At 28.8% G+C, this 13,768-nt stretch overlaps 1 protein-coding gene across 1 annotated transcript in view; it reads left to right on the top strand.

Annotated features, from left to right (window-relative positions):
- Nucleotides 1-13,768, top strand: part of ADAM2 (ADAM metallopeptidase domain 2) — an 88,449-nt gene that overhangs the window by 21,237 nt on the left and 53,444 nt on the right. The window contains exons 7-10 of the mRNA XM_016127367.2: nt 3,162-3,218; nt 11,244-11,315; nt 11,732-11,898; nt 12,903-12,984. Of these exons, the coding sequence (XP_015982853.2) occupies nt 3,162-3,218; nt 11,244-11,315; nt 11,732-11,898; nt 12,903-12,984 (378 nt within the window). The remainder of the gene's footprint in view (nt 1-3,161; nt 3,219-11,243; nt 11,316-11,731; nt 11,899-12,902; nt 12,985-13,768) is intronic.

Raw genomic sequence — 13,768 nt, 5'->3', positions numbered from 1 at the left:
AAGTTGACAGTTAAAATTAACCATCACACCAGGGCTACAAAATTTATTTCTATGGTTTTATAAATTTTATTGTTTAATTTCTTACATTTTAATAGATAATTCAATTTAAGTTAATTTTTGTATGGTATGATGCAAGATTCTAAATTTCATTTTTCATATTAATATCTAGTTTTCCCAACACCATTTGGTAAAAAGAATATTTTTTGTTTCACTGAATTTTCATGGCCCTTTGTTTTTAAAGATCAGTTGACCATAAAAGCTAGAGACTTTTTTGTAATTGCAATTACACTCAATTGGTCTTTATGCTTATTCTTATGCCAGAACCACACTATTTTTACTGCTATACCTTTGATGTAAGTTTTGAAATTAGTAAGTGCGCTTACTAACTATATATATATATATATCGTTCTAGCTATTCCTATTACTATAAATTTCTAAATGAATTTTAAAATTTATTTATTTCAATTTTCTTAAAAAGTCAAGTGAGATTGTGTTGATTCTGTAGATTCATCTGGGACATATTGTCATTTAACAATGTTAACTCTTCCAATCCATGATCATTAAATAGATTTTGGTTTTTAGGTTTTCAAAAATATTTTGCTGCATTGCTTTAAGTCATCAAGAAAACTTTTTTAATTAAATTTATTTCTTATATTTTATTATTTAAATGCTACTGGACATTTAATTTTTATTTCAGATTTGCATTTCTCAATATTAGTGTTTAGAAATGATTGATTTTTGTATTCTGCAAACTCATTGAAATTGTTTATTAGTTTTTTACTAGATCTGATTTTCCACATACAAGGTCATGCTATCTTGAATAAAGATATTGTATGATCTTTCTTTTCAATTAAGATAATTTCCTTTTTTATTCTCAAATTGCCCTGGTTACCATCCCTAGTATAATGTCAAATAAGTAAGAACAGATATCCTTGTCTTGCCTCAGTTTTAAGAGGAAAGGAGTCAGTCCATCACAGTTAGGTGAAATAAAATTAGAACTCCCTGGAATTTTTGATTTATTTTATTCTTTAATAAAACTGTCCTGTTTCTCATTCTATTTCCCTTTATCTGAGCTTTCCTTATAAACTTACATTCTAGATACCGATATTGCTTATGTTATGCCTCAGTTTTTTGTTTTCCTTCTATATTTTTCCATGTCTTTATCTATTGTGATTTATAGATCTCTTACTCTCATTCTAAACTTTTTCATGAATTACCGATATTCTATTGGACGTAAAGGTTGCTAAAATTAAATGAAATACACAAACACGTTATCTATCTACCTACTTATCTATCTTTATCATCCTAACCCTTCTCACTCTCTAAATATTCTTACTGATGACCTTTGACACCTTTTAAATTTAATTCTATCTATATTGCAATTGCGTCATTCAGTAGTGTTTTCTAATCTTGCCTAGATCCAATTCTTTAGTATTTACTTGACCAAAACAAACTTTACTGCAATTAAAGTCATCTTTACACAATGTATCTCTAAGCAATTTGTCTCCTTATATGGCCCTATTCACTCACTACATAAAATAACTTTTGAGGTCTTTTGAAATTTATCACCTGCTCACATTTCAACACAATTTTCTTGCATTCTTTTATGCACTTTTGTCTTAAATTTTTTATTTGGCTAAAATAGACTATCATCTTTTCTTTATGAAATTTTATTGTTCATTAAATAAATACATTTTTGTTAACTGAATATTACCAATTCAAATCTCAAAGATAAAAATGAATAAGAATTACATAACTAATAATTAGGTTAAAACAAAAGAAATCATTTTGAATCCCTCAATTCATTAATATATTGTTTCTCTCAATTAATTTAAGAGTTTATATTTATCCTCCAGTAGTGTTATTTCCTTATTTAAGGACTTTAATAAAAGGATGGAATCTTATAAGCAAACTGCCATGAAACATTTGGTGCTTAATTTTAAATGGAAAAGATAGGAAACCGGTTAAATCATAAGGTTATTTTATCTGCAAAACTCTGAAATCTCTGAGAATTTTTAAGTTGGGAAAAATGAGTGATTAATCAACCCTAAATTTGTCTTACTGACTTTTCTCAACTTTTCTTTTTCCTTTAAATTACTATAACTATCACTTTTCTGATCTCTACTAAATCCCAGATTTTTTGTTCTCTCTTTAATGCTCCTTTTAAAATATTAAAGGAAATGGTTTAACTAAAATTGGATAGTTTTAAACTCAAATGTAAAAAAGAAAAATGGAAACATTAAAATAAACATAACAAAAATTTCCTCAGTTTCTAAAATTTTATCATCCTTTTCTGTTTCTAGATATTTGTCCAGTGTTTGTAGATGGTATGCTATGTTAATAACAAGGTATTTTGAGTTATCTACACTATAGTCTTTAAGTGTTTGCAAAGCCCATTTTACAAGTTTTCCCTAGTGCATTCCTCTTAGATTACCTTCATGTAAAAATAGTCATGAAAATAAATAATGTTTTATGATAGTAGACACAAAAATTACTTTATCCCAATTTTTGGCAAAATCTAAGCCACATAAATGATGACCTGAAGTGCAAACCCTCCATTTGTGCACAATTTAACTACTATTATCTAAGTGAATGATGTTATACGCAATGTCAGACTGCATTTCGAGATATCTATGGTCCACTTTAAGAAAGTTAGTCATTTTGCTTTTCTGTTGCTTACATTTTTTTGAGGTGAATTATACAAGGATTAACTTTATCCTCCAGATTAAATATCGCTCCCCCTCCAGAAAAAAAGGAAAAAAAACATAGAAATAGGTCTTTACTCTTTCAGTGTCATGGATAAAGCCATATCACATAGTAGTGTATAATAGCATCATTAAGCTAATAGAAATTCACAACTTTTGTAATGGGGAGTCATTGGGAGAGTTTATTCAGAAAAGAGAAAAATATGAATAGCCTAGTACCGATGAGAATATGGAGAATGGAAGGCAAAGTTATTTTCTGAATAAATTAAATAGTTCATCAGGTACAAAAGAAATTATAAAGGTAATATTCTGAAAATGATTCTGTGATTCCTAGTTTTGCTTATAATCTGGTTCTATTTTTACATATAAAATAGGATTTTTCAGCATTAAATTCATGATGTAGTTATAAACACTGAAATATTTAATTCTTAATTTTTTATGTGAATTTTTTTCCAGCCACTTACAGATTTCTCTCAGTATATAGAAATGCATGTTATAGTTGAAAAAAATTTGGTAAGTGTATTGTAATTTATTTTTCTTATGTCAATTTTTACTAACATAAAGGGTTATAAAAATTGGAATAAATTTTTAACACAAGACAATAAATGATAACATTTGCTTTATCTCTGCTTTACATCTGTAGTAAATTGGAACTCAAATCTCTATAAATTTATTCTTTTACATAAATATTGTAAATTAAAAGAATTGCTGCCTTTATAATAGTTTTTTAGCAATTTTTGTCTATCTCTCCGTCCTCCTAAAGTCTGGCAAATACTGATATTTTTACTGTCTCCATAGTTTTGCCTTTTTCTGAATGTTATGTAATTGAAATATACAGTATGCAGCCATTACAGATTGGCTTTTTTACCTTAATAAGATAAATTTAAGTTTCTTCCATGCTTTTTCATGGTTCAATAGCTCATTTATTTTTAGCACTAAATAATATTCCATTGTATGGATATACCACAGTTTATCCATTCATCTACTGAAAGACACCTCGGTTGTTTCTACAGTGCAATAAATTTGTTTACACTAGCATCATCACAAACATGTGCGTAATGCATTGCACCATGACGTTAGGAAGGCTACATCACAAGGCAATTATAATCCTATGGGACAACTTATATATGTGGTCTGTCATAACCAAAATGTTCTTATTCCATGCCCGACTGTAAATGAAAGCAAAATATTGATGTGTTAGTTAAGAGAAAGGAGCCTGTTTTTTTTTTTTTTTTAATTGTTTTGTTTTGTTTTTATTGTGGGAGAATACGTATTTGCTAATGCAAATAGCCAAGTACTATTGAGAATTGATGATGTGGGCTGGAATTTTTAGAATCATATCTTTGAGTAGGCGATATTAATGCATACAACTGGAATTCTAATGTTAGACCAGACCACCATTTCATCCATACTGACATCAAGAAAAGCTGAGTATGTGATTACATGTCCAGGATTAGCGTTTAATAAAGTGACATGAGTTTGTGAACTTTCTCTTGTAACCTTTTATATCTTCAAGTTAAAACTGAAAGTACTATTTTCCTCATACCTGGCAATTATCCATGATATATTTCTTTTTAATTTTTATCAGTCAATGAGTATAAAATCATATCACATTGGGATTTCAATTTCCATTTTCTTAAATGATAATGAATTTAATTATAATTTAGTGTTTACTGGCCAGTGGTATTTGCTTTTCTCTGAATTGGCAACTTATTATGCCTTTGCTCATTTTCTTAATGGCTGCTTGCCTTCCTGTCAACTTGTAAGAAATCTTTGAATGTTAAAAGTTTTCATGCTTTGTTCATTATCTGCAATAAAATATCAAAACATTACCTTTAGTAGTTGACTTTATTTGTGGGCTTTTTTGTATACATAAAAATTTAATTTTCTTTTACTCAAACATGCTTTCACATTTTTATATAGTTTTTGGGTTTGCAGTTTTAATTAAGAGGGTAGCATTTAACCCTTTAATTCATCTTAACTGAATTTTATACATGTCATAGGATAAAATATGGCTTAAGATGGGAATCTAAATTTATTTTCTTTTAGATATATATCTGATTGCATCAACATCATTTATTAAATATTAAAGTCTCATATATAATTGGATTCTCCTTTTTTGTGTCCCATTAATCTATTTGTCTATTCATAAATTGATACCATACTGACTTGGTTATAACGGCTTTATGGTATAATATCTAGCAAGCAAATCTTTGTTCTTTTTCATACTTCTCTTGCATATTTTTTCTCAGGCTCTTATTCTTACATATAAACTTTATGGCCATTTGCTCAATCCCCTCACCCAAATGGCGACTCTAATTAACATGGCATTTAAATTTAATACTAATTAAGGTAATAAACAAGTTTGTGACTTCTTATCCAAGAATAACATATACTTTTGGGTTTAGAATGACTTATGTCTTCTGATAAGATTACTCTAGTTTCCTTTATATAGATTTCCAGCCTTTATTCTTTATTCTTAAGTACTTAAGTTTTTTCAGTATTTAAATAATTTTTTTTTGTATCAAGTGAGAAAAGCATCATTAATTTTTATAGCTACCTTCTATATCCAGCCAACTTACCATATACTCTTAATAATAGCAGTAGTTTTACTAGAATCTCATGGGTTTTCTAATATAAAATATATATTAAAGATATAGTTTTATTTCCTCTCTCCAAATGTTTTAACAGTTATTTTATTTGCTTTTGTTTCTGCATTTATGAAAACTTCCCTGACCATGTTAAATAATGGAGGGAATAGCAGGCAAGCAATATATTTCCTGATTTTAATTGAAATGTTTTTTCTATTTAGAGTAATGTTTATTACCAATTTTTAGTTGTTGATATTGTCATTGTTGTCTTTAGTCCTTATTATATTTAAATAATTTTACTTGGTTTCCATCTTTGTTATTAGAAATTGCTGTTGAATGTTATCAAATGCTTTCACAGCATTTATTATTATGACCATGCAGGTTCTTTCTGTTTGTTGATATAGTGAATAATATTAAATATTTCATTGATGTTGAAATTTAGTTTACTGGAAACTAATTCTACCTCATCATCACATGTTATTCTTTTGACATATTGTTGAAAACTATTGAATAATATTTAGAATTTTTAAATGTTTATTTATGAGTACAGTTTATTTATACTTGTATCGAACAGATCAATTACTACAGAAGAAACCTGAAAGATAAAGAACTATCATTGAAAAACTCATCAGGCACTTATGAGCTCACAGTTGCATTTTATCTAACCTTAAAACAACAGATAATTGCATTGTATTCTAATCTGGTGGGTTTTTTTGATATGAATAATAATCACCTAGGAAACTTGGTGAAAAACCAGAGGCCGAGACCCTGCAATTTCAACAAATCTAGGCCTTATTATTAACTTTCTTTATTCTTTATTAACTTTCCAAGTGAGTCCAACATGTACCAAAACCAGGAATCACTGTTCTAAACTAGTTAGAAAGCTCCCAATTTATTTTATGAAAACAAAAATCTTTAATTACAAAACCTGATAAAACCAGGGCATTTGTATATTTTTAATACATAAATCAAATTGTAGCAATCTCCTGCTTAAGACTTTTCAGTTTTCTTTTCTCTCTCTCTCTCTCTCTCTCTCTCTCTCTCTCTCTCTCTCTCTCTCTCTCTCTCTCTTTATTGAGGATAATTGACATAGAACATTAGTTTCAGGTGTACAACATAGCTACTCAATATTTATATGTATTGCAACATGATCACCATAAAAAGTCTAGTTATCATTTGTCACCATACATAGTTATAGAACCTTTAAGATTACTCTCTTAACAACTTGCAAATATGCAATACAACATTGCCAGCTATAGTTTGACATGCTGTTCATTATATTTCTTGACTTACTTGTTTTGTTACTGGAAACTTATACCTTTTGATTCCCTTCTCTCATTTTATCTACACCCACACCCTACCTCCACCAATATATTCTCTGTATTTATGGGCTTGATCTTTTAAAAGTTCACATATAAGTGAGATCAAACACTTTTACTCTTAAATTTTTACTGTTAATCTCTCAAATCATCTTGTTCTTTCATCCTGAAGGATCTACAACTTTACTCTCTCTTAGTTTCAACATACCTTTAAACAACTAATCTCCTTGTAATTCCTTTGAGTACCTTTATGCCCTATCTGCTGTCCAAAAATTATATACTTGGTCTTCTTTCGCACTTGCACATTGGTGAGTTCTAAACTTGGATTAGAAGCACATATAACTGCTTTGCTATTTCAAATGTTGGCATAGATTGCTTAAACTATTGATCACCTTTATTTTTATGTGTTGTAGATTTGTGCTGTTTATGTGTATGTATCATTAATAATGTTGGGTTTTTTAAAAACTAGACAAAGTATGAATAAAATATTTATTAAAACAAAAAAGAACATATAGAAATCCTGTATATCTTTTAGGTATTTTTTTTTCCAATTTGTAACATCTTAAAATTCTAAAGTACAACATTACATCTACGATATCGACACTGATTGTCAAGATACAGAATAATTCGGTCACGAGAATGCATTGTGTGGGCTTTTCATAACCACAATCACTTTTCCCTCACCCCTTTTCCCTGATCGCTGGCCAGCAACCACTAATCTGATCTCTATGTCTATAGTTTTCCTTTTTAATTTCAAAAATGTTATATAAATGAAATCATTTAGTATGTAACATTTTGAATTGTTTTTCACACAGTTGTCTGGAAGTTCTGTCAGCCTTAACTACTTCCTAAACAAACTTTACATTAATTGATCTGTTTTTAGGGCCAATTTCTCTTACTTTCAGAGAAACCGACATAGCCAATCTGAGTATTTTGGGGGTTTCGAGGTGAATTATATTGCTATAATTGTTTTCCATTCAATTTTTAAAATTCTGCTTAAGCATTTACCACTAATCCATTCTTCAGTTTTTAAATTTTGTCTTTGCTTTTTTGCGTTTCTTTTATTTGTTGTTCTCATGATCCTTTATTTCCTATTGCTACTTTTATGATTATGAAGTTTCCATAAGACATGGCTTTGAAGGAGTATATTTGATCTATAATCTTTATTCTCCATATTTAAATCTTATAGTTTGAAGCTGTTGAAATTGTTAAATTTCTTTAAACAATTATTAATTATTTAATAATAAAACTGTATCTTAGTTCTAGTGTCTTTTTTAAAAGTTGAGATATAATTGTCATATACAATTATATTAATTTCAGATATACAATATAATGATTTTATTTATTTATTTATTAAGTTTATCGAGGGTAAGGTGGGTAATACAATTATATGATTTTCATGTGTACATTATCATTTAACATCTATGTATTCTAATATGTGTTTACCACCCAAACCAGTTTCCTTCATCTACTATATATTTGGTCTCCTTTACCCACTTTACCCTCCCAAATCCTCCTATATTCTACCCCCTTTACTCTATCTACTTCTTCCTTCCTTTCTCACCTCCTACCCTCTGGTAACCCCTAGTCCATTGTGCATGTCCATAAGTCTGTTTGTTTGTCCTGTTCATTTGTTGCTTTTAGGTTTATATCCCACATATAAGTGATATCATGTGATTTTCAACTTTTTCAGTCTGACTTATTTAATTCAGCATGATTATCTTGAGGTCCATCTAGGTTGTCACAAATGGCAGTATTTCATCTCTTTTTATGGCTGAGTAATATTCCATTGTATGTATATGTATCACTGCTTCTTTAGCCAATCATCTATCGTAGGACTCTTTGGTTGCTTCCATGTCCTGGCCACTATGAATAATGCTGCTATAAACATTGGTGTGTAAATATCTTTTTGGATATGAGTTTTCAAGTTTTTAGGGTAAATATCCAGTAGAAGGATTGCTAGATTATATGGTAATTCTATTCTTAATTTTTTGAGGAAACTCCATACTGTTTTCTACAGTGGCTGTACTAATTTGCAGTCCCACCAACAGGGTATGAGGACTATTATTTCTCCACATCCTCTCCAGCATTTGTTATTACTTGTCCTGTTGATTACAGCTATTCTAACAGGTGTGAGATGATATCTCATCGTGGTTTTTCTTTGCGTTTCCCTAAAAGCTAGCGATGTTGATCATCTTTTCATATATTTGTTGACCATTTGAATGCTTCTCTAGGGAGAAGCATCTGTTCAGGTCTTCTGACTATTTTTTGATTGGATTGCTCGTTTTTTTTTGTTGTTGTTATTGAGTTGTGTGAGATCTTTGTATATTTTGAATACTAGGACCTTATTGGAGGCATTACTTGCTAATATATTTTCCCATTTGGATGGTTGTCTCTTTACCTTGCTAACAGTTTTTTGCTGAGCAGAAGCTTTTTGGTTGATGTAGTCCCATTCATTTATATTGCTTTTACTTCTCTTGCCTTTGAGGTCAAATTCATAAAATCCTCTTTAAGTCCAAGGTCCTTGAGTTTAGTTCCTGTGTTTTCTTCTATGCATTTTATTGATTCTGATCCTATATTTAGGTCCTTAATCCATTTTGAGTTAATTTGGGTGTGTGGTGATAGACAAAGTCCTAGTTTCATTCTTTTGCAGGTGGCCTTCCAATTTCCCCAGAACCATTTATTGAAGAGGCTTTTCTTTCTCCACTGTATGCTTTTGGATTTTTTGTCGAAAATTATTTGCCCATATAAATATAGGTTTACTTCTGGACTCTTGATTCTGTTTCACTAGTCTGTGTGTCACAACATAATGATTTTAAATTTCTATATATTGCAAAATGATCAACACAGTAAGTCGAATTAACATTACATAGTTACAATTTTTTTTCTTGTGATGAGAATTTAAAAAATCTACTGTCTTAGTAAGTTTCAATTATACAATATAGTATTATCTATAGTCACTATTGTGTACATTACACTCCAAGACTTATTTATTTTATAAACGGAAATATACCTTTGACCACCTTTATGAATTTTGCCCACTCCTTACGCCTGTCTCTGTCAACCACCAATCTGTTCTCTATATCTATGCGGAAGCTTGGTTTCTGTTTTGTTTTGTTTTTAAATCCCATATATAAGCAAGGTCATATAGTACTTGTTTTTTTCTGTCTGACTTATTTCACTTAGCATAATGCCTTCAAAGTCCATCCATGTTGTCACAAATGGCAAGATTTTCTTCTTTTTATGAATGAATAATATTCTATTGTGTATAGGTAGCAATTTTTTTAAATCCATTCACCCATTTATGAACATTTATGTTGTTTCCATATTTTTGTTATTATAAATAATGCTTCAATGAACATGGGAGGTATATATATTTTTTTGAGTTAATGATTTTTTCTCCTTTAGATAAATACCCAGAAATGGTATTGCCGGATCATACGATAGTGCTATCTTAAGTATTTTTAAGAACCTCCATACTATTTTCAATAGTGGTTGCCCCAATTTATAGTCCCACCAAAAGTGCACAAGAGTTTCCATTCCTCTACATCCTCACCAATACTTGTTATTTATTGTCTTTTTAATATAGCCATTCTAACAAGTGTGAAGTGATACCTAATTGTGGTTTTGATTTGCATTTCCCTGATGATTAGTGATGCTGAACATCTTTTTGTGTACCTCTCGGCAATCTGTATGTTTTCTTTGGAAAAACTGTCTTCTCAGACCTTCTGCTTAGTTTTACATCAGATTGGTTTCAAGTGTACAGTTTGATATGTTAGATGTATATTGATTGCATTGCGTGTTTTAACAGTTTTTGGATGAAGTTTTTAGGACTTTATTTATATATATAGTATCATGCATCTGCAAATAGTAACAGTTATACTTCTTCCTTTTCAGTTTGGATGCATTTTATTTCTTTTTCTTGCTTAATTTCTCTGGTTAACTCTTCAATGCTATGTTGAATAAAAAATGATGAGAGTGGGCATCCTTATTCCTGATCATAGGGGAAAGTTTCCAACTTTTTATCATTGATTAAGATGTTGGCTATGAGCCTCTTATACATGGTCTTTATTATGTTCATTTACGTTCCTTCTATATCTACTTTGTGAGAGTTTTTAACATGTATTGAGATGATCATGCGATTTTTGTGCTTAATTTTGTTACTGTAGTGTATCACATTGACTGATTAGAAATATTGAACCATTTTCCCATCGGTGGGATAAATCTCACTTAATTATGGTGTACGATCCCTTTAATGTGTTGTTGAATTTAGTTTGCCAACATTTTGTTGAAGATTTTTGCATCTACATTCATCAAAGATGTTAGCTTTTAATTTTTTTAGTGTGTGATATCTTTGGTTTTGGCATCAGGGTAATGCTGGCCTTTTAAAATCAATTAGAAAGTGTCCCCTTCTCTTCTATTTTTGGGAGTTTATAATGTCTTTTTATTTTTTTATATGTTTCATTTCTCATACTAAATATATATTATATTATTTCTATAATATTTTTAAAAATAATAATTAGTAATTTAACATTTTAACTCACTATATTAAAATGTAAACTAAATAAGAATAATTAAATATGAAGTAATATATATTTAGATCTAAAAGGTGTGATTATCTTTTTCAGTATAATCATATGGGTTCTGATACAACTGTTGTCACTCAAAAAATTTTCCAGTTAATTGGATTGACTAATGCTGTAAGTGTTTGCTTTTTACTTTTGCATTTGTGTGTGTTACTTAAAAAAATTTTCCATAGTTTCTTTTATGACATTGCCTAAAAATATATCTTGTGTATATATAGAGTAAATTATACAACCATTTTAATTTTCAGTTTTCTGTTTAATAGAGATAATAATAATTGCATATACCTAATTAGGTTATTGTAAGGATTAAATTAAAACACTGGACATGGGGCTAGCTTAAGTACAAACATTTCAAAATGTTAATTATTTCTTGTTTCATTAGTAGTATATGTTATTTACTTTATTAGGTCCAATCCATACTTACAGTTAGGTTATTTAATATTTGTCATCAGTATAGTTTTCACACTTAATTTCCAAATCTATTTAGACCAAGATATTTTAATAAATTTTCTTTATGTGTTTTATTTTAGATTTTTACTTCGTTTAATATTACAATAATTCTATCTTCGTTGGAGCTTTGGATAGATGAAAATAAAATTCCAGTAACTGGAGATGCTAATGAATTATTACATAGATTTCTAAAATGGAAAAGATCTTATCTTGTTTTACGTCCACATGATATGGCATTTTTACTTGTGTAAGCACATCCTGACATTGCTAAATCATACATTAAAAAAAATCTATATTTGACCTAATTTCTGACAACTGACAGGCCTTTAGAGAAAAAAACCTTTTGTAATTTTTCTTACAACATTATGTGAATACTATTTTTCACAACAGAGGTTTTATAGTAAGATTATTGATATCATTCTATTATTGGTTTATAGTTAAAAATCACTCTTTCGGTCTCATTATCATGTGACCTCTTACCTTAGCATGTATAACATATCATTAAATGCCCTTAACTATGCATAAAATGCTAATACTATCTGAAGAAATGTGTCATCTTTTTCTGCTTTATTTTCATAAAATAAAAACAAAAATAAAAAGAGAAATGAAAACACTATGGTATATTTAAATGTCTCTAATATACCACATTTACATTGTGTTACATTTTAAATAATATAAGTCTCTTTTAATATTTAATAAGCTCTTTTTCTTTTATCAATGTTTAGAACATATATATAATTATGTTATATAAAATCATATATAATTAAAAATTATAATCTTTTAAACTATTTTCTGCCCCACAAATATGCCATAGATTTGTATGACTATGGCGAGGTAGTCGTAGCTCCTTAAGGGGAAACGTCAGTCCATAAAGTAGTGGCTCTGCCTGGTTATCAACTGCATTGCCTTATTTTTCTAATTTTAAGAAATTTTATTTATTGTTATTATTTTGATATTTTAGAAACTTTTAACTTTTAATAAACATTACATAAAAGAGAATCTTCATTTTTAGAAATTCCATATGTGAATAAACTTCACATTATTTGTTTTTTAAAATCTATTTAATGTTATTATTTTCAGAAAAAACATACACATTTAGTCACTTCCTATGCCTTGTTACCTTAATGTTAGTTGGAAATACCTATGAATTTATTATATAGATATGCAAAACAAAAACTGTATAAGGTAAATTAAACATTAGTTGTGTTTAGTTTTATGAAATTTTATGATTATGATTTTTTTTAACTTAAGTTACAGAGAAAAATCAAATTATGTTGGTGCAACCTTTCAAGGGAAGATGTGTGATAGCCAATATGGAGGAGGTATTGCTCTGGTTGGTATGGTTTAATTAGCTTGGCTAAGATGTATAAATAGAGTGCTATTTAGATAATATGTAGTTAAATATTTCCTTATTTTATTATTTCTAAGTATATTAAAATTTACATAAGGAATCTAGGGAGTTTTCTCCCTACTGCTGAGAGAAATGTTTAAAGTATAACAAGTCCTCATTAAACTTAATATACATAAAATTTTTGCTGTTTTCTTCTCGAGTTCAAAATATCATTTTCAGAAAGTTAAGGTAGTGATCTATTTTAGTCTTATAAAATGCTCATGAATTTTCATATGCTCAATATTTAACCATTAATAGATTTTAATTTCAAGCTAACCTTTTGAATATTTTCTTAATTATGTAGCCAATGTAATTAGGAACCAGATTAAAATAAAACTTCCAAAACTATTTATCGATTGCCTTAAAATGCTTCATGGACACAGATGAAGAGTAACAGAATCAAATGCCCTAATTGGCATTTTTTATCTTAGTAGAAAATATTGGTGTACTTAAAATTGGTATGTTTTTGCCCCTGTTTCATAATGCTATAGTTTTTCTAATATATAGATCTTGATTTTTTTTTTATTTTTTGTGTGTTTGTATAATGTCTGCTGGAGTTTGGGGGAGGCAATGCATAATACTCTTATTTCAGTGAACAAGTGAAGATAAGTAAAGATACACAAAGATGGATCAATCAAATGGAAACATAAATTTCAACTTTAAATTTTATATGTCATAGTTTGGAAAATGTGGCGTATATTTACAGTCAAGTTAATACCTTGTTTCA

Source organism: Rousettus aegyptiacus, unplaced genomic scaffold (assembly GCF_014176215.1).
Source record: "Rousettus aegyptiacus isolate mRouAeg1 unplaced genomic scaffold, mRouAeg1.p scaffold_m13_p_11, whole genome shotgun sequence".
In the NCBI taxonomy this organism is placed as follows: Eukaryota; Metazoa; Chordata; class Mammalia; order Chiroptera; family Pteropodidae; genus Rousettus; species Rousettus aegyptiacus.
This window is presented reverse-complemented; position numbering and strand designations above follow the sequence as displayed.